This window comes from Phocoena phocoena, chromosome X (assembly GCF_963924675.1).
Source record: "Phocoena phocoena chromosome X, mPhoPho1.1, whole genome shotgun sequence".
NCBI classification, from domain to species: Eukaryota; Metazoa; Chordata; class Mammalia; order Artiodactyla; family Phocoenidae; genus Phocoena; species Phocoena phocoena.
The window spans coordinates 71,299,026-71,321,674 of record NC_089240.1 but is presented as its reverse complement, the minus strand read 5'-3'; the positions used below and the strand labels follow the sequence as shown (position 1 = coordinate 71,321,674).

General features: G+C 35.3%; 1 protein-coding gene across 1 annotated transcript in view; it reads left to right on the top strand.

Moving 5' to 3' along the window:
• HDX (highly divergent homeobox) overlaps window positions 1–22,649 on the top strand; it is a 146,971-nt gene that overhangs the window by 31,199 nt on the left and 93,123 nt on the right. The window contains exon 3 of the mRNA XM_065901211.1: window positions 15,845–15,898. Coding sequence (XP_065757283.1) covers window positions 15,845–15,898 — 54 coding nt within the window. The remainder of the gene's footprint in view (window positions 1–15,844; window positions 15,899–22,649) is intronic.

Genomic DNA, 22,649 nt, shown 5'->3' with positions numbered 1-22,649 from the left:
AGACCCTGTCAGCCACGCAGAATTATCAAGATTGTGGTCACTGGCAAGTGAAACGACAGGAGAAAAGGTCCTTGCTATGCCTGGTCTTGCTGAGCAATTTTCAGTCTTCACCTCATTCTGTCAACTGGGCGACTGGGTCAGCAACACAAGGCAGGATGGGGTCCAGGGGGCACGTGACTTTCAGCTGGTACATGGCATGAGTGGCCCAGTTGAAGGCCTTGGGTAAGGCCTGCAGCAGCCAGGACTCAGCCTCCTGTGGCTGCGGCCCCTTTGTGGTCTCCCTCCTAGCATCAAGTAACTCTCACTCCACCTTTGGTGGCCATGCATTGTGCGAGGTGGCTCTGGCTGAGGCGGTGGAGCAGGGGACTGGTGGTGGGGGTGCTGTGGCTGAGGCTGGGGCTCCAGCCAGCAACTCCAGGGCATAGTGACCTTAAGGAGTCTGCCGCGGTCTCTGCCTTCAATGCACAGAGATTGTGACATATGGTGAAGTGGGGGCTTCGGCTGTACTGTTTAAAGTTTTTAAAAATCACAACACAGATATCAGTAAGTTCTTGGGCATTCCTTAGTAGAGTCATCCTTTGGCCACATTTCCACATCTGGTATGCCTGCAGCCATTACACTCTATGCAAACGCCGCCATCTTAGGTCTTAGATGAGCCAGTAATTTTCATATCTTCACTACTGTAAATACTACTGCTATGAACATGGGGTAAATGTGTCTTTTCATTTTAGTGTTTTCATTTCCTTTGGACATTTTCCCATAAGTGGAATTGCTGGATCATATGGTAGTTCTATTATTAATTTTTTGAGGAAACTCCATACTGTTTTCTATAGAGGTTGTATCCATTTACAATCTCTCCAGCACTGCACTAATGTTCCTTTTTTTCCACATCCACACCAGCATTTGGTTAGCTCTTGCTTTTTCATGATGGCCATTCTTATAGACTTGAGGTGATATCTTGTTGTGGTTTTAATTTGCATTTCCCTAATGACTAGTGAAGTTGAGCATTTTTTTTTATGTACCTGGTGGCCTTTTATATATCTTCTTTGGAGAAATGTCTACTCGGGTCCTTTGCCCACGTCTTAATTGGGTTACTTGGGTTTTGGCTATTAAGTTGTATGTGTTCTTTATACACTTGGGATATTAACCTCTTCTCAGCTATATGGTTTACGGATATTTTTTTCCCACTCCATAGTTTGCCTTTTCACTTTGTGGATAATTCTTTTGCTGTGCAGCAGCTTTTTAGTTTGATGTAGTCCCACTTGTTTATTTTTTATTTTGTTGCTTGTGCTTTAGGTGTCATATATAAAAAAAATCTTGCCAAGATCCATGTCAGGAGAATTTTTCCTATCTTCTTGTAGGGGTCTTATGGCTTCTGGTTTTACATTTAAGACCATTTTCAGTTAATTCTTGTCAGTGTGTTAGATAGGGGTCTAGTTTCATTCTTTTGCATGTGAAAGCCAATTTTCCCAGCACCATTTATTAGACTGTCTTTCTCCATTGCATACCCTTGGCTCTCTTGCCAAATATTAGTTGACCATAAATGCTTTGGCTTATTTCTGTTATCAAATGAAATATTCGTACATATCTGTTAAAACCATTTTGTCTACAGTATTGGTTAAATCCTCTGCTTCTTTATTGATATTCTTCCTGAATGACCTATTCCTTTTTGAAAGTAGGGTATTAAAGTCTCCAACTATTCTTGCATTGCTGTTTATCTCTTCTTTTACTTCTGTTAGCGTTTGCTTTATATATTTAGGTGCTCCGAAGTTGGGCGCATACATATTTATAATCATTATAGTTTCTTGATAGGTGGAACCCTTTATCATCATATAATGACTATCATTTTCCCTTTTACCAATTTCATTTTAAAGTCTACTTTTCCTATTATAAGTATAGCTACCCCTGCTTTCTTTTGTTTACCATTTGCTTGAAATGTCTTTCCCCATCCCTTCACTGTAAGTCTATTGTGTGTCTAAGGCTAAACTGAGGGTCTTGTAAGTTATCAGTGGATCTTGTTCTTTCATCCTTTCAGCCATTCTGTTTCTTTTGATTAGAAATTTAATCCATTTACATTTAAATTCATTATTGATAATTAAGGACTTAGTATTGCCAGTTGCTAATTATTTTCTGGCTGTTTTGTAGATCCATTGTTCCTTATTTCTTATCCTGATGTTTTTTTTAATGTCCTTTAGCATCAGTATGCCTTGATTTATTATGTTCTTTTTTTGTAATTACTACATGATCTTTCCATTCTGGTTACTATAAGACTTACATAAAACATCTTAAAATTATAACACCCTATTTTTAATTGATAACAACTTAACTTCAATAGCATTCCTAAACTTTATACTTTTTATTGGAGTATAGATCATTTACAGTATTATATTAGTTTCAGGTGTACAACCTCATGATTCAATATTTCTATAGATTGTACTCCATTTAAAGTTATTACAAAATAATGGCTATATTTCTCTGTGCTGTACAGTATATCCTTGTTCCTTATCTGTTTTATACATAGTAGTTTGTATCTCTTAATCTAATACCCTTATTTTTCCTGTACCTCCTTTCCTCTCCCCATTGGTAACCACTAGTTTGCTTTTTTATCTATGAATCTGTTTCTGTTTTGTTATATATATTTGTTTGTTTTATTTTTTATATTCCACATATAAGTGATGACATAGATTATTTTTATTTCTCTTTCTGACATTTCATTAAACATAATACTCTCTAGGTCCATCCATGCTGTTACAAATGACAGAATTTTATTCTTCTTTATGGCTGAGTAATATTCCATTTTAATATTCCATTCCATCCACATCTTCTTTTTCCATTCATCTGTTCATGGACACTTAGGTTGTTTCCATAACTTGGCTAATGTAAATAATGCTGCTATGAACATTGGAGTGCATGTATCTTTTCAAATTAGTGTTTTCATATTCTTTGTATATATACACAGGAGTGTTAGTTCTATTTTTAGTTTTTTAGGAACCTCCATACTGTTTTCCATAATGGCTCCACTTTACACTTTTAATTCTCCTCCAACTGACATTTTAGGCTATAGACATTATACTTTACATAGTTTTATATTACACAACCAGTAACAAATTATTATAGTTATGGTTAATTTTTACTGTCTCTATTTTTTAACTTTTAAACTACAGTTGTATGTGAATTATGCACTACCATTACCATATTACAGAATCTAACTTTGACTATATCTTTACCACTTGCAGTGAGTTTTATGCTACCTTTGTACATTTTTATGATGTTAATTAGTGTCTTTTAACTTCCACTCAAAGAACTCCCCCTAGCATTTTGTTCTAAGGCAAGTCTAGTGAAATCCTTCAGCTTTCATTTATTCAAGAAAATATTTTTTCTTCATTTCTGAAGGATAGCATTGTCAGATATAGAATTCTTGGCTGACAGCTTATTTCTTTCAATATTTTTAATATATCATCCCATTCTTTTCTAGGCTGAAGTTTCTGTTGAGAAATATGCCTTTAGTCTTATGGGGGTTTCCTTGTATATAACTTCTCTCTTCTCTTTTGCTACTTTCAAAATATTCTCCTTCTGGAATTCCCATAATATATTCTTTTTCATTGTGTCATATAAATTATTTGGGCTTTCTTCATTCTTTTAAATTCTTTTTTTGTTTTTGCTTCTCTGACTGGATAATTTAAAATGTCTTCCTGGTCTTCTAGGTCACTGAATCTTTCTTTTGTGTGATCCTTTGAAGCTCTCTATTGAATTCTTCAGTCACTGTAATTTGCGTCTCTAAGGTTAATTGTTGTTGTTTTCTTATTGTTTCTGTTTCTTTGTAATTCATTTTGTTTATGTTCTGTTTTTCTAATTTCATTTGTACATATGTTTCTGTAGTTCACTAAACTTCTCTAAGAACATTATTCTGAATTCTTTGTATGAAAAGTCAAAGATTTCCATTTCTTTAGCACAGTTATTGGAGTTTTATTAGTTCCTTTTGAAGGTATTGTGTTTACCTGGTATTTTATGACTGTTGATTCTTTGGTATCTGCACATTTGAGTAAGTTGTGTCTTTCAGACTTTACAGGTTCTGTCTGGCAGAGACAGTTCTTCACCAGTCAACTCAGGTTGGGTTTCTGGATGTGTCTGCTGGTTATGTCCTCAGACAAGTGGTAGGGCTTGCAATCAGGGTCTATTTTTAGGTGAGGCCACTGACCAAGCTTTTTGTTTGGGTGGGATGCACCTGGCCGAGAATGGTTGTATAGTACTGCTGGCTTGGTTTCCTACCCAAGTGAGGCTGTAGGATATAACAGCTCTGCAGTTGTCTGTATTCTCTGGACAAGCTTACTAGATATTCAGATCTAGGTACTATACTCAGTAGTTGGTGAGGCTATGAATTTGATTCTCTGCCCTGGCAGGACAGCAGGATAGCACCAAGGGCCTATACAGCTCATTCTTTGGGGAACAGAATCATGCCAGAGTGTGCACTGAATTCCCTGGTCAGATGAGGCCTGTGGTTTTGCTTTGCAGATGGAGAAGCCATGGGTTGTGCTCTCTTTGAGTACCACTGTGCACAGGGCTGTTGAATTAGCTGTGTAGCTTTCTGTGTACTCTCATTAAGTTCCTTGATTGGGCAGACTGAGAGCTGTGAACAGGACTATGAGTTCATTTCCCTACCTGTGGGTAGCTGGAGAAACAGCTCCAAAGCTGGTAAAGCTCTTTGTTTTTGGTCTTGACTCAAGGTAACCCACTCTGTCAAGTTCCCTGGCTGAATGGGGCCATTGGCTTTGCTCTGTCGATGATCAACTCTGCCTGCTGGACTCTCCACTCGAGCATTGTTGGGCTCTCCAGGTGTCTTGACCAGGCTTTCTTGTTGGGCAGGACAGAGAGGTACACTCAGCAGTGAGCAGGCTTGTTAACTAGCTCTCCTGCCTGGGAAGAACAGGAGGGCCAGCCCCAAGAAGGCTCTCAGGTATTCTGGGCCAGGGTCTCTTGTCTTGAGGGGCCTGGAGCTATACTTAGCAAAGGGTAGAACTAGAATTAACTCCCCTGCCTGGGCAGAACAAGTAAACTGACTCCAAGCTAGGCAAGGCTCTTTATTTGTCATCTTGAATCAGCTGACCCCCTCATCGAGTCTTCTGGCTGAACGGTGCCCCTAAGTTTTCTCTGTGGGTGATCAGTTCTGCCTGCCATACTCTGCTTGAGTGTTGTTGGACTATGTAGTTTTCAGGTCTTCTGACCAGCCTTTCTGATCAGATGGGGCTGGGAGCTATGCTCAACAGTGGATTGGGCTATGACTCAGCTACCCTGCCTGAGTCGGGGAAGACCAGGCTCCAGGATGGGAATGCTCTTCCTTTTAGGAGCAAAATCAGGCAGACCTGCACCCTGTCAAGTTCCCTGGTCAGACTATGCCATTGACTTGGCTTTGCAGATGAGCAAAGCCACTGTTTGGGGCCACTACTTGGGTGTTCCAGGTAGGATCTTGGTCTACAAAGATTCAAGTTCTGGTTGTTGCTAGCCTCTCCCCTTTCCTCCATCACAATCAGATTCATAGTGGTCAAGCCCCACAAATTCCCCCATAATCCCTGTAGGATAGAGCAGAGTGGGGAATACCAAGAAGTGACCCAAAATGCAGGGGATGCTGGATGTTTACCCTGAGTGCTGTCTTTCCACTGGAAGAACTGTAGACTAAGAGGAAACCTCTTGGTGTGGTGCTGTGTCAGCTTGGGGGAGGGGCAATGTGGTCAGCATGTAGCCATTCCTCTTACCATTCTAATGTGGTCTGTCTTGTTCTCTGTGGTGCAAGGGGCTGCTCCATTCTCACTGCACTTTTCTAAGATTTTCTCTGTGATGTCTTGTCCGGTAATAGTTGTTATTTGTTCTTGTGAGAGGGAGCAAAGTCAGGAAAGACCTATGCCCCATCTTAGTGGCTTCACTCCTGATTAGTTTTTATATGTTGAACCAACCATAAACTCTTGGGATAAGCCCCAGTGGGTCATTGTGAATAATCTTTTTTAAATGTTTTTTCTATGCCCATTGAGGTTATCATGTGATTTTTGTCCATTATTCTAGGAATATGATATATTATGTTAATTGATTTTTAGATGTTCAGTCAACTTTGTATTTCTGGGATAAATTTCACTTAAACATAGTGTAAATCCTTTTTATATGTTTCTGGATTTTGTTTGCTACTATTTTGTTGAAGATTTCTGGGGGTATATTCATGAGATATTGGCTTATAGCTTTCTTTATTATAATACTTTGGTTTGATATCAGGGCAATACTGGTCTCATAGAATGAGTTGTGAAGTATTCTCTCCTGATTTTTGGATTAGTTTGTAAAGAATTGTTATTAATTTTTAAATGCTTGGTAGAATTCACCAATGAAGCCATCTTAGCCGGGACTTTTTTTTTTTTTTTTTCACGGTACGTGGGCCTCTCACTGCTGCGGCCTCTCCCGTTGTGGAGCACAGGCTCCGGATGCTCAGGCTCAGTGGCCATGGCTCACAGGCCCAGCCGCTCTGTGGCATGTGGGATCCTCCCGGACCAGGGCACAAACCCGTGTCCCCTGCATCGGCAGGCAGACCCTCAACCACTGCACCACCGGGGAAGCCCGCTGAGACTTTTTTGTTGGAGATTTTGGTATTACAAATTTTTTATTTGTTTAAGCCCATTCAGATTTTCTATTTATTCTTGGATCACTTTGGGGATTTTAGGTCTTTCTAGTTATCTATTTTGGATAAGTTATCTAGTTTGTTGGCATAAGGGTTTTCATAGTATTCCCTTTTCATGTTTTAAATGTTTGTAAGTTTGGTAGAGAGTGCCTTCTTTCATTCCTAATTTTAGTAATTTGTGTTCTCATTTCTCTTTCCTTTTCCTTTGGTTAGTGTATTAATTTCCTAGAGTTTCTATAGCAACTAACCACAAATTGAGTGGCTTACATCAGTAGAAACTTATTCTCTCACCGTTCTGGAGTCAAGAAATCTGCAATCAAGGTGTCATTAGGGTCATACTCCCTCTGATGGCTCAAGGGGGGAATACTTCCTTGCCTCTGTCAATTTCTTGTGGCTCCAGGTATTCTTTCACTTGTAACTGCATAATTCCAACCTATGCCTCCATCTTCACATGACCTGTTCTCATCTCTTCTCTTCTTTCTCTTGTAAGGATACTAGTCCTTGGATTTAGAGTCCACCTGAATAATCTGGGATGATCACACCTCAAGATCCTTAACTTAATTACATCTTCAAAGGCCCTCATTCCAAATAAAGTCACATTCATAGATTCCAGTGGTTAAGACATGGACATATCTTTTTGACAATCACCAGTCAACATACTACAGTCAATCTGCCTGAACTTTTTAAATGTATTGCTCTTTTAAAAAAATTTGTTTTCTTTGATTTTTCTATTGTTTTTCTTCCATCTCTTTTGTATTTTTTTCTCTTCTTATACTTTCATTTCCTCCCTACTCCATTCTTTCCTTTAATTTGATCCTCCTTTGCCTTTTTAAAATCAGATTGGGGGCTTCCCTGGTGGCGCGGTGGTTGAGAGTCTGCCTGCCAATGCAGGGGACACGGGTTCGAGCCCTCGTCTGGGAGGATCCCACATGCCGCGGAGCAGCTGGGCCCGTGAGCCACAATTGCTGAGCCTGCGCGTCTGGAGCCTGTGCTCCGCAACAAGAGAGGCCGCGATAGTGAGAGGTCTGTGCACCACGATGAGGAGTGGCCCCCACTTGCCACAACTGGAGAAAGCCCTCGCACAGAAACGAAGACCCAACACAGCCATAAATAAATAAATTAAATTAAAAAAAAATCAGATTGCTTCTGTATTGTTGTAGATTGTAAGGGTTCTTTATATATTCTATATATTAACTCCTTATTGGATATATGATTTACAAATATTTTCTGCCATTTCATTGGTTACCTTTTCGTTCTACTGATAGTATCCTTTTGATTCACAAAAGTGTTTAATTTTGATCTAGTTCAATTTATCTAGTTTTTATTTTGTTCTTATGCTTTTGGTGTCATATCTAAGAAATCATTTGCCAAATCCAATATCAGGAAGCTGTTATATTTTCTTCTAAAATGTTTATAGTCTTAGCTTTTATGTTTAAGCCTTTGTCCTATTTGAGCTAATTCTGTATATGGTGTAAGGTAAGGTTCCTTAGATCTATAGTGAGTCTGCTGTAGACAGCCTATGGTTGGATACTCTTTTTTAATCCATTCTTCTAATCTGTCTTTTAATTGGGAAAGTCAATCCAATTACATTTAAAGTAATTACTGATAGTGAAGGACTTACTATTGCCATTATGTTACTTATTTTCTGAATGCCTTAAATATTTTTGTCCCTCATTTCCTCCATTACTACTTTCCTTCCTGTTTAACTGTCTTTTTTATAGTAACTCTTTTTGGTTCCTTTCTCATTTCCTTTTGTATATATTCTATACATATTTTCTTTGTGTTTACCATGGGAATTACATATAATGTCTTAAAGTTATAACAATCTATTTTAAATTGATAGTAACAACTTCAATTGCATACAAAAACTTTAATCCTTTACAGTTCTGTCCTACCATTTTACTGATATCACAACTTACATTTTTATATATTGTGTACCCATTAACAGATTTATAATTATTTTATGGCTTCATCTTTAAATTCCTGTAGAAAAATGAAAAGTGGAGTTACAAACCAAACATTACATTAATACTTATTTTTATATTTGCCCATGTATTTACCTTTACTGGAGAAATTTATAATTTCATATGGCTTCAATTTAATGCCTAGTGTCCTTTCATTTCAACTTGGAGGACTCCCTTTAGCATTTCTTGCAGAGCATATTTAGTGGTAATAAACTCACTCAACTTATATTTATCTAGAAATGTCTTAATTTCTCCTTCTTTTTTTTTCTTTTTGCGGTACGTGGGCCTCTCACTGCTGTGGCTTCTCCCGCTGCGGAGCACAGGCTCAGCGGCCATGGCTCACGGGCCCAGTGGCTCCGCGGCATGTGGGATCTTCCCAGACTAGGGCACGAACCCGTATCCCCTGCATCGGCAGGCGGACTCTCAACCACTGTGCCACCAGGGAAGCCCTCTCCTTCATTTTTGAAGGACAGTTTCCTAGATATATAGTTCTCAGCTGATAATTTTTTCTTTTACCACTTTAAATATATTATCCAACTTCCTTCTTACCTGCAAGCTTTCTGCTATGAAATCCCCATATAATCTTATTGAGAATCCCCTGTATGTGATGAGTCACTTTTGCTGCTTCCAGTATTCTTTCACTGTCCTTGTCTTTTGACAGTTTGATTATAATGTGTCTCTGTGTGGAATTCTTTGTGTTTATCCTACTTGGAGTTTTTTAAACTGCTTGAATTTGTATATCAATTACTTTTCTCAAATTTGGGAAGTTTTCAGGTATTTATTCAAATCATGTTTCTGTCTCTTTGCCTTTCTCTCTTCCTTCTGGGACTTCTATAATGCATATATTGGCCTGCTTTTGATGTCCCATTAGTCTCTTAGGCCCTGTTTACATTTTTATTGATAAGAATTATTTTTCCTTTTTGCTCCTCAAACTTCATAATATGAAATGACCTCTTTTCAAGTTCACTGATCCTTTCTTCCACCTCTTTTGTCTTCTGTTGAACTCCTTCAGTTAATTTTTCCATTCAGTTATAGTATTTTCAGCTCTAAAATTTCTGTTTGGTTCCTTTTATAATCTCTATTTCTGCTGATATTCTCATTTTATACATATATTGTCACCCTTATTTCTTTATGTTTTTCTTTATTTCTTTAAGCAGATTTAATATAATTGTTTTAAAGTATTTGTGTAGTAAATCCAATGTTCATGTTTCTTCAGGAACATTTTCTGGACATTTATTTTGTTCTTTTGAATGGCTGATGTTTTCCTATTTCTCTGTATATTCTGTGATTTTTTTTTAAATTGGGCATTTGAATAAACCACCACTTCCCCCAGTCTTTGTAGTCTGGGTCTGCACAGTTGAAGACTTTCACTAATTAGACTGGTGTAAAGGCTTAAGGTCTTTGTAGGCCTTTCCTGGGCATGTGTCTCCCCTGGTCCTGTGTGCATGCTTTGTACTGATCCCCCTCTGTACGCAGCTACTTTTAAATATCTTTATTTCCTGAAGATTCTCATTCTTGCTTATCCTAGACCCTTAGATGATCTAGTATATTCATCAATCAGTAATCTCTTTCTCCAGGTGTATATGGGTCTATAGTCTTCTTGCCATTTTCTTGAGTCTTGCCTGATGCTTCCTGCTACTTCTCCTAGCCTGAGATCTGAGTCGTGCCACTTTTGGCTATGCGAGTTCCAAGTTAGGAGCTAAAGAGATGAATCTCTCAAGGAGCCCAAAGCCAGGTTAGAATGTTGTAAATTCTGTCTACTCTGTTCTCTTTGGTTCACATAAGGGGACTGGTGACAAGGCCAACAGTTTCCCTGATCCATGTCATGCTACACAAGGAAGGAAGAGAGTGTGATACTTCTTAAAATGCTGTGAAATTTCCTACATTTTTAGTATGGTTTTTTCTTGGTTGTTTAGTTGCTTGGTTGCTGTAAGATATTTGACTAATTTCTACCATGATGTTATTCTTGTCAATCTGTAGTTTTTAATTTGATGTTTCCAGGGAAGAGGGATGAGACTCTAGGTCTGCTTAAACTTTCATCTTGCTGCTGTCTCTGCTGTTTGTTTTTTAAATTACAGAGTAAGTGTATCAGTACATATAGTGTTAGTGCAACAAACAACCAGGATGTTTGATTTCTTTTAAATGCCTATGTTTTGGTTCAACATGGATCCATGTGCAAAAGCAAAGACATGAAACCATGATTCATGTTAAGAATGCTAGTCTAGCCCAGCAAGGATTGTAGCTTGGTAAGAGCTATAAATCTTTTGCTGTATTTTAAGGAACTGATCTCTGAGTGTACATGTAATAAAACATTTAATTTCAGTTGTAAAAATATATGTAGAACTTAAAGCTAACATTTGACACTTTATTTTCTAAAGTTAGTAAAGAATTTTTTATATTTTCTCAATTTTTTTTACATGAGTAGCATTGAGATAATATTTTAAAATATTTTTGAGAGTATAATTTCAGGGGATCCAGATTTATAATTGTAAACTCCCCAGGTCCTTGGCATCAGAACTTAATTATTCCACATAATAATTTATATTATTTTACTTATATCCTTCCATTATTTTTAACAGCCAGTATCTCTAGAATCAGTGTGGTGAAATCAGGCTTGTTATGCCATATATGTGTACTTTTTATAATTCCATTGAAATGTCTCAGAATTCCAGTTTCTCTGATCTTAATCTCTTATGGTTTGTGAATTTTTAACTAGTAAAATTATATAGAAAAAAACAAATAGCATCTTGGTTGTCAATTGCAAGAATTTGTCAGGCTAGTAAACTTTTCTAAACACTAATTTCATATGACTTAATATAAGAACAATCCATACACTTAAAAAGCGGTGTTAGTTCCTTAGCCAAAAGTAGTAATATTAAAATTTCAATTGTAAGCTTATTTAGTTTCTGAAAGCTTTTCTAGACTTGGTAGAGAGACGAGGGGGAAATATTTTTAAATAAGCCGGTACTTCTTTTCTTCTTTGCTCCAGAACACATTGTTCTCAACCAGAAACAATGAACCCCCTTCCTTCCAACTGCCTACCCTATATAATGGTCTCTTGTATATTTCCACTCTTGGCCTTTTTTGAATTATGGCAAGTGAAGCTAGTTAATAATAAAGGCACAAGTTAATTCAATCAACATATATTTATTGATTGCCTACCACACGCCCAGCAGTGTCCTCTATGCTCTATAATTCATAATTGAAAGACAGCTAGGAAGCCCTGCTGATTAAAGCAGAATGCTTGATAGGTTTGATAGGTTTTAATGCTCAAGTGATACCAAAACAACTGATGGAAAGCTAAAACATTAATTTATGAATCACTTACTGATGAACTTTGCTGAGAGACATGGTTATTGTCTGAGGGTTTCAGTTAATCAATTTCTCTTTAAGCATATGCTTATTAATAATATACTTAATTTTCCTGGCTTATATAAAATATAGTATATTTCAGATAAGAGCTTTGTTAGACCCATGAACTGCTCTGAAGTTTTAAAAATATAATACCTATGATATGTGTAGAATTGTCTTTCTAACAAAGATTTTTGAAATCAAACAAATGTTTTTTTGTGTATATTCTCTGTGTTACTATATAAAAATAATTAGACTAAATTGTTTTAAACATGATACTTTGTCCTTAAGAATCTCATAGTCTAGAAGAAATATTGCAACAGAGTCATATGTAGGGTCTAAATCATATAAAATGAAATATAGTAAAAATGCTTTTAAAAATTCCTTAAATCATCCACAAAAGTAACTATATGCATGCTTTCCTGTGAATGTATAACCATGTATAATAATGTGTGTATAAAAAGTATAATTAATATCCTGATATATGGTATCTATTTTAAGTATAATTTTCTATGAGAAAGGTAAGTGTTATAGCTGGATTCACAAATCTTAACTATCCATATGATGTGACTCCAGTTTACATCAAAATTAGTGTGTTACATACGTTAGTGTATCCACTTTTAGCCAAGAGAAGCAGATTTCCAACATTAGGCACTTCCTTGCATTTACATTCAAAGTTGTGACTCTGCAACTCTCCATTAGTTTGAGCAGGACAGCCATTTGTGGAGGCAGTTTTATGATGGCCATAAAAAGACTATTCCAGTAATCTCCAGACTGTCTAGTTATCTTCTATCTCATGCACAAGACCTTTCTTTAGAAATATGTTTTATATTTCTCTTCTCAATTCCTACCTCCTCTAACCTAGTTCCAAGCCTAGATTACCTCTTGCCTAAATTATTGTGAAAGTTTCCATACTTATTCAATTCATTGTACACATTTAGTCACATTAATCATCCTAATGTATAAAAGTACAATTCTGACCATATAACTCATCTGCTTAAAAACTTTCAATGACTCCCCATTTTCTATAGAATTAGATATAAATGTACCTTGGCATTCATGGCCTCCACAAAGACCCTAACTCCCTTTCTAGTTCTAGCTGAATTCACCATTCCCAAACACACCCTATCCTTTTGTTCCACAGTATTCATGCCATTCTTTACCCGTGGAATGCTCTTTTATTTCTATCAAGATTCTACTCATGTTTTAAGGTTCAGCTGAGATATAAATTCTCAAGTTGATGTAATTTTGCCGTGTCTTTAACTCCTATTGCACTTCATTTATTGTACCTCCCTTGTGGCACTTATCATATTTATCTTTGTATTACAGTCATTCATATACCAGTCTTATCTTTCCCTCTAGATCATAGTTCTTGCCCTCCAGGAAATTATGTTTTACCCATCTTTTTATTTCCTGTAGCACCTAAAACAGCACCTAGTACAGAGATGTCTGATAAATATTTGAAGAGAATTCAAATTAGTTACCTTGGAAAGTTATCTATACTTATTTCAATAATGTTCAATTTGTCAAAAAGTTTTTGAAGTTCTTTTACAATTGCTTTAAGGACCTGTGGGATTCTTATAAGTGCTTTCAGTGGTGACAAATCTTCATCATTTCAGGGAAATTTTGATTTTGGAAAATAGAATTCATTCTGAGACACGTTTAGTGAATAATATGGCTGTTCAATCTGAGCTGATATATTTTCAGTTAAAACAAAGAGAATATGAATGAGACAGAATATCTAGGCGAGTCATGAACTAACAACTCCAAAAGAAAAGTTCCCAAAGTGCTTTCAACAATAGCAACATCACTGTAATGACTTTATAACTTCCAAAGCTTTTTATTTTGAAACACAAAGTACTCATTTGGATATGTAAATTCTAATATATTTGTTAAATTAGTCTTGTCTTGTAGATTCATTTTGCAATTTTCCAAACCAGGGTGTTGAAAAGTGTGTTTGGAACTTAAATATCACTTAAATGATAAGTATATTTTCCAACTCATTTTAAATACTATATTTTATAGCTTCTGGTGAGGGAGAAACCTTCTCATCACTCTTGCACCAAAGAAAACGTTCCAATTTGAGGGAAACATTTATACAGTACTATGATTCAAAAAAGCCTACAAATTTAGCTACTATGCTTGGCCATTCTTAAGTTTTAGCAGAAACATAAGGAACTGAAGAATAGATTTAAAGTAAATAATAGAGGGTAGTTGAATATAGCATTTGAGTATCATGTAACTGGTGTCACAGAGTTATAAAACAAAAAAATGAAACTTCATCTCTTCCCAAATCACATGCAATTTATAATATTTGTATGTTAAGGTGTTTATAGGAGTCTTCCATTTTCTTGGTTACATACAACTGACTTAATCAAGAAACCACATTTTATATTCTTAAAATGTATAAGGTCCATGTTTAAAGAAATTCAATTACCATGTTTATTATGTGTATCATTGTTATGGTTTCATGTTAACTTTTTATTAGTTACTAGTTTATGGGATGGTTGCAATGCATTTGGTTTAACATGTTTTCTCTAGCAACTTTACATAATCAGTTTTAAAATATCCTCACTAATAGATGGAAGTATGTGCACAAATATTCCAAAATAGTTGGATATCTCTATTCTTTCAAAAGTATATTATGTGATTATTTTAGCAGATTTACCTCCTTCATTGAGACTTGCAGTCAATTTACTTTGCAAACATTGTATCATATACCAAGTATTAGTATTAGTGGGAGGACAAGAAGCATACTTTTTAAAGAATTTTTCTGTAGAAATTTTCTTTTCACTCTTGTTCACCATTTAAAAAAATCAATTATTCAAACCTTCTCATGACCCTCAAGGATTCTAGTTAATTGTCATTTTACCATAATGGGCTTTTAACTTTAGTAAAAATTTTCCTTACAACTATTATTTGGAGTTTATATCATTTTTAGCCTGTCCCTACCATATTGATGCATTTTGAACTCAAAGTAAAATGGAAGGTCTGGAGGCCAGGGACAGTATTCTTTTACCTGAAATTTGAATAATTGAGGGTATTACTCTACTATTTACTTTGACTGTTTGATCATCACTTCTTATCAGTAAGCATAATACAAATTAATTGGCTATCACTGAATATAATTTATCAAAACCAATAAACGTTTGATTGAATACCACATTCCCACCACCACTACCACTTAGCAAGGCTGATTTGACTTGGTCTCTCAGGAAGCACATGTTTGGAAGGGAAGGAGAGGACAAAGTGAGAGTCTGGAGTACTCCCCAATTCTTGTGTGTCCCAGGAAAAGGTATGGTTAAGTCCAGACTAACCTGAGCCATAGCTCACAGAAGCACCTTGGTCTCTTTAAACACTCCCCAGAATCCTATGAGAGTAGCATCTATCTCCTTGAGCAGCAATGCTGATGTAATAAGGTGTTACTAGCTATTCACCTTAGTAGTTTCTATGTAAAAAGGGACTTGCAGTTATGTAAGATGAATAAACCTAGAGAGCTAATATACAGTATGATGACTATAGTTAATTATTTAATTATTGTAACATTTATTCCACAGAACACTGCATTTTTATTATAATAATTTTATTGTCCATAGATTTCCAAACCTTCCAAACCGGGTACTTCCAGGCCTGAAAAATGTCTTCAAAATTTTCTTGAATTATTTTCAGAGCAACTGCACTACTTCTTGAATTTTCCCACAAAGGAAAGCCTTTTAAATTTCTTGCTTTCAATAAGGTAACAGCATTGTCCACATGGGAGATATGCTCTGAATGCAGACCTATCTTGACATCTTGTATGAATTCTTTGGTGTTGATCAGCATTCCAATAGTGTCAATGCATACCTTACTGAGATTCCATTTGTTGTTTCCACAGATTTCAGGAAACCTTACTGTGCCTTGGATTACAGGGTGTTCTAGAAAAAGAGCAGTAAGTAATCTTTCATTTAAAGCAGCAAATGGGTTTCCCCCGTCTCGTTAGTAAGAATGCCATTGAGAAAGTTGTTATGATATTTGTAAAGTTGGCAAAACTGCACTTCAATAAATTAATTAATCTCAAAGGACATATTTTGATATTATAATATTTATATACACTAAAAAGATAACCTTAAATAAAATGCAGTAACCAGCACATTGTATAATCTTTGAGCAGATTTTTGTAGTTTAAAAAATTTTTAAAGGTATTTCATAAAATACCATAATTTTTCTACATGTAATAAGCCCAGTTAATTTGATCATAGAATTGAATCATGATTGATATAAACATCTCAAAGTTAAATAATTTACATTACTATTTATTATTTGTGTGTATTTCAGTATTTAGAAGTGATGAGTAACTAATATTTTAACAATACTATTTTCTGGCTTTCTGCTACAACTGTTATGATTCTTAAAATATTAATATAACAGAATTTCATTAAAATGTTTTTGAAAACTTTTTTTTTGAGTTTGCTCAAAGAAGCTCATTCAGTTGGTCTGTATAGTACCCATTAATCTGTATTTTAACATGCAGGAGATTTTGATGTAACTTTTCCTTAGAAGGGAAACTATTAAAGGATTTCAAAAGTAAAAAAAAAAAAGACATGAGCAGACTTTTAGAAAGATAGCTCAAGTTATTGTATGGTAGATAGCTTTGGAACAATGGAACTGAATTGAGAGTGCAGAAATAAGTTGTTATATTTATAGTCAATTGATTTTATACAAAGATGTTATGACAATTCATTGCAGAGGAGAAAGATAGTCTGTTCAACAAAGTATAGTGCATAGAATTTAAAAATGGATAAATTGGATCTCAACAAAATTCAAAACTTTAGCACTTCAAAAGACACCATGAAGAAAATGAAAAGACAAGCAACAGCCTAGAAGGAAACACAAATCACTTATCCATTAAAAAACTTGTATCCAGAATATACAAAAAACTCTTACAGAGACAAACAATCTGATCATAAAATGGACAAAAGATATGAACAGATATTTCAACAAAGCAGATACATAAATTTTTAATAAATATATGAGCAGATGCTCAAAATCATACGTCATTCAGGAAATGCCTATTAAAACCAAAATAAGGTATTTCACACTCTCTACAATAACAAATATTGGCAAAGATATGAAGATAAAGGAACAATCATACATTGATGGTGGGAATGTAAAATGGTACAGCCACTTTGGAAAACAGTTTGGTAGTTTCTGAAAACGTCAAGCATAAACTACCATACAACCCAGCAATTCCACACATCAGTATCTGCCAAAGAGAAACAAAAACACTTCTACATGTGGGATTGAATGCATATGTTCAACAGTTGATGTAACAGCCTTAATAATAGCCCAAAATTGGAAACAACATAAAAGTCCATCAACTTGTAAATGGATAGACAAAGTACAGTATATCCATACAATGTAATAAAATTCAGTAATAAAAAGGAATTAACTAGTGAAACATGATGCATCATAGATGAACCTCAAAAAGATTATGCACTGTGACAGAAGCTAGACACAAGAGATCACATATTATATGATTCTATTTATATGAAATGTCCAAAGACAAATACAAATTCATAGAGACAGGAAATAGATCAGTAGTTGCCTGAGGTTGGGGAGTAGGAATATGGAATATCTGGAAATGGACATGAGAGATATATTACAGAGATTGCAATGTTCTAAAACTGATATATGATGATGTTTTCACCACTAAGTGAAGTTACTAAAAATCATTGAACTCTATACTTTAACTCAACATATTCAAAATTTTATTTAAGCATGTAATTAGTATAAAATTTGAGATTTTTGCATATTTTTATTGTACAAAATCTTTGAAATCATGTGTATTTTTCCATTTATAGTCCATGTCAGTTTGAATGTTAACTTTTCATCATACAAACTTGATCTATATGTAAATTTCATGATTTATAGTTGAAAAACTGTTTATATTATGTAAACATAATACTGTAGTAAAGTTGTTTTTATAAACAGATAGCATTAAGAGAATGAAAGACAAACCACAGATAGGGAGAAAATAATTACAAATGGTACAGCTGATAAAGGATCTGTGTCCAGGATACAGAAAGAATTCTCAAAATTCAATAATAAGGGAACATGACATTTTTTTTTCTTAGATTACATATATGTGTTAGCATACGGTATTTGTCTTTCTCTTTCTGACTTACTTCACTCTGTATGACAGACTCTAGGTCCATCCACCTCACTACAAATAACTCAATTTCGTTTCTTTTTATGGCTGAGTAATACTCCATTGTATATATGGGCCACATCTTCTTTATCCATTCATCCAATGATGGACACTTAGGTTGCTCCCATCTCCGGGCTATTGTAAATAGAGCTGCAATAAACATTTTGGTACATGACTCCTTTTGAATTATGGTTTTCTCAGGGTATATGCACAGTTGTGGGATTGCTGGGTCATATGGTAGTTCCATTTGTAGTTTTTTAGGAACCTCCATACTGATATCCATAGTGGCTGTACCAATTCACATTCCTACCAGCAGTGCAAGAGTAATCCCTTTTCTCCACACCCTCTCCAGCATTTATAGTTTCTAGATTTTTTGAAGATGGCCATTCTGACTGGTGTGAGATGATATCTCATTGAAGTTTTGATTTGCATTTCTCTAATGATTAATGATGTTGAGCATTCTTTCATGTGTTTGTTGGCAATCTGTATATCTTCTTTGGAGAAATGTCTATTTAGGTCTTCTGCCTATTTTTGGATTGGGTTGTTTGTTTTTTTTGATATTGAGCTGCATGAGCTGCTTGTAAATCTTGGAGATTAATCTTTTGTCAGTTGCTTCATTTTCAAATATTTTCTCCCACTCTGAGAGTTGTCTTTTAGTCTTGTTTATGGTCTCCTTTGCTGTGCCGAAGCTTTGAAGTTTCATGAGGTCCCATTTGTTTATTTTTGTTTTTATTTCCATTTCTCTAGGAGGTGGGTCAAAAAGGATCTTGCTGTTATTTATGTCATAGAGTGTTCTGCCTATGTTTTCCTCTAAGGGTTTTATAGTTTCTGGCCTTACATTTAGGTCTTTAATCCATGTTGAGCTTATTTTTGTGTATTGTGTTAGGGAGTGTTCTAATCTCATACTTTTACATGTACCTGTCCAGTTTTCCCAACATCACTTATTGAAGAGGCTGTCCTTTCTCCACTGCACATTCCTGCTTCCTTTATCAAAGATAAGGTGACCATATGTTGGTGCGTTTATCTCTGGGCTTTCTATCGTGTTCCATTGATCTATATTTCTGTTTTTGTGCCAGTACCATACTGTCTTGATTACTGTAGCTTTGTAGTATAGTCTGAAGTTAGGGGGCCTGATTCCTTCAGCTCCATTTTTCGTTCTCAAGATTGCTTTGGCTATTCGGGGTCTTTTGTGTTTCCATACAAATTGTGAAAATTTTTGTTCTACTTTTGTGAAAAATGCCAGTGAACCTAGCGGTAAGATGGGAATAAAGACACAGACTTACTAGAGAATGGACTTGAGGATATGGAGAGAGGGAAAGTTAAGCTGTGACAAAGTGAGAGAGTGGCATGGACATATATACACTGCCAAACGTAAAATAGATAGCTAGTGGGAAGCAGCTGCATAGCACAAGGAGAGTAGCTCGGTGCTTTTCAACCACCTGGAAGGGTGAGATAGGGAGGGTGGGAGGGAGGGAGATGCAAGAGGTATATGAACATATGTATATGTATAACTGATTCACTTTGTTATAAAGCAGAAACTAACACACCATTGTAAAGCAATTATACTGCAATAAAGATGTTAAATAATAATAATAAGGGAACACAACCCAATAAAAAAGTGGGCAAAATATTTGAAAGACACTACACCAAAGCAGATATGGAGATAGCCAATAAGAGCATGTAAAGCTGCTCAACAACATTAGTCATAAGATAAATGTAAATTTAAACCACAATATGACCACCCATTATAATAGCTAAAATTTTTTAATCATACCAAGTTTTGGTAAGGATATGAAGGAATCAAAAATATAATACTATAAAGCTGACAATAACAAATATTGGCAAAGATATGGAGATAAAGGAACAATCAAACGTTGATGGTGGGAATGTGAAATGGTACAACCACTCTGGAAAACAGTTTGGCAGTTTCTTAAAAAGCTAAACATACACCTATCCTATGATCCAGCTATTCTGATAAGTATTTACCCAAGAGGAGTGATAGCACATATCCATACAAAGATTTGTACATGAATGTTTACAGCAGCTTTATTTATAATAGCCTAAAATTAGAAACAAACTTAATGTTCATCAACAGGTGAATGGATAAACAAATTGTTTTTGTTCATATAGAGAAATAGTACTCAACAATTAAAAACATGAACTATTGAGGCACACATCAACATGAACGAATCTCAAAATAATCAGCCTGAATAAAAGAAACCAGATGTAAAAAGGGTACATACTGTATGCTTCCATCTATATAAAATTATTGAAAATGCAAATAGGAAGCAGATCAGTGGTTGCATGGTAAGGTAAGAGGGCAAAAGGTACGGCAAATTGATTGAAAGGGGGCATTAGGAAACTTATAATGATGATGGGTATGTTCGTCCAAGATTGTTTCTTGAGCATATACACATATCAAAACATCAAATTGAACAATTTAAATATGTGTAATTTAGTTTTTGTTAATTATACCTCAATAAATCTTAAAAAAAAATTCAGTTATTAGAAAACTTAGGTATTTGAATCTTCTTTTTCAACTGTAAATCTTATGAAATTTACTTATAGATCAAGTTTGTATGATAAAAATTTAACATTCAAACTGACACTTCTGTATTCAAACCAATACAGAAGAAATTAGGAATTTTCATTCAAACTGACACGTACTATAAATGTAAAATACACATTATTTCAAAGATTTTGTACAGTAAAAATAATATGTAAAATTCTCAATTTTTATACTAATTACATGTTTAAATAAAATTTTGAATACATTGAGTTAAAGTATACTATTAAAATTAATTTTACCATCAGTTTTCCATTTTTTTAATGTTGCTACTAGAAAATATAAGCCTACGTATGTGTCTCATATTATATTTCTATTGTACTACACAGGTCCACAGTGTGCCAGACATTGTGCTTGATCTTAGGGATACAATGGTGAGAAAAAACAGATGTTTTCCCTGCTCTCATGGAGCTAATAACCTAGATTTAATAAGAAGAGAGGTATTCATGAAATAATTACATAATCAGATATAAAATGCCATTGTGAGAAACGCCCATGTTGGTCACTTTCTAGCCTCTTCTGGAAGCACACTTTATATGCACAATGGAATATAACTATTGCCTCTGAAAATTCTCTCACCCACTTCCAACGAAAATTTTACCAGTGTCAATGTCCCTCAGTCAAACCCACTAAGAATAAACCAGTAGTTAAATAAGTTGTGTTTATTACTTGTTGCAGCAAAGGAGAACACATACCATGGAGAACCATGACACATCAAAGTAAGAAGATGTTAGAAATAACTTACTGGAGGATTTGGGCTTTGGTTGGGTAATTTAAGGGAGGGTATAAGGAAGTGAGGATTTGCTCTAGATTGGATGCTGTGAGAAAGTGGGAGCAATTCTGTGATAGGGTATTTTGCGTGTGGCATTGCAAACTTGGTTTTGTCTGTTGAGGCAAGATTATGAAGAAGTCTTGTTTTGTTTCATCTTATCATATTCTCTGAATAATCTTGTTTTAGATTGTAGTCTGTGAAATTAAACAATGTGTTCAGCAAGAGAACAAAATAGCCTGACTGTGAGTGCCAGGCCAGCATGTAATAATATTGTGGTCTAGCTCTGAACATCCGTTTAATTTTGGATGACGGTGGCTGCTTTTTTTTTTTTCTATCTCACTAGTATATATCTTGACATCATTATGCACACTGTGTTTAACATTCTATTCATATTACAGTTACTGTCCATGCACACCATCCTGAAAAGTCATCTTTGTGAAACTGATTGTTAAATTGATGGTTAGTATCAGTAAGGGTCCAAGCAGGAAAACAGAAAACTCGCCAGAAAAATTTAATATGATAAATTATTTAGACAGGTTTTAGAGGATTTTAAAAAGCAAAAAGTAAACTGTGAAGCTTCAAGAGTGTTAAATTCAGGAAGGTAACTATCACCCCTTGGGCTAGGAAAACAAAGATAAGTTTGTATTTTCAGAAACTACAAAATTAGAGGAGAGGTTTGCTGAGATGGGACTCATTTCTGAGTTTTGTACACTGCCAGCTAATGCTGGTACCTCTGGGGGCACAACGAGGTTGATTCTGGTAGTGTAGAAAAGCAGGAACCAGCTGCGACTATTACCAACAACCAATGTCAGGATGAAGGGTTGTCCCTTGGGTGATACTGATAGGAATAGGAAGCGAAACAGGAAGGACCATCTTCTCTTCTTCAGCCTTCCAGTCTCCTTCTACTGCTCTCTATTGTCAGAATCTCATTCAAAGACATTTGGTAAGCAGAAATATACTTTGCAGAGTCCCATGAAAAACATTGTATAGAAGAGTGCATTTGGAACTGAGAAAATGTAGTGTAATTACCAATACAGAAGAAATTAGGAATTTTCATTTGCTTGTTTTCTGTATAATCAGACTGTATGAGTGTATGCTGCCACTTGTGGAATCAAAGTAAGTCTATATAAATTAGGGAATTACTATAGAATTTT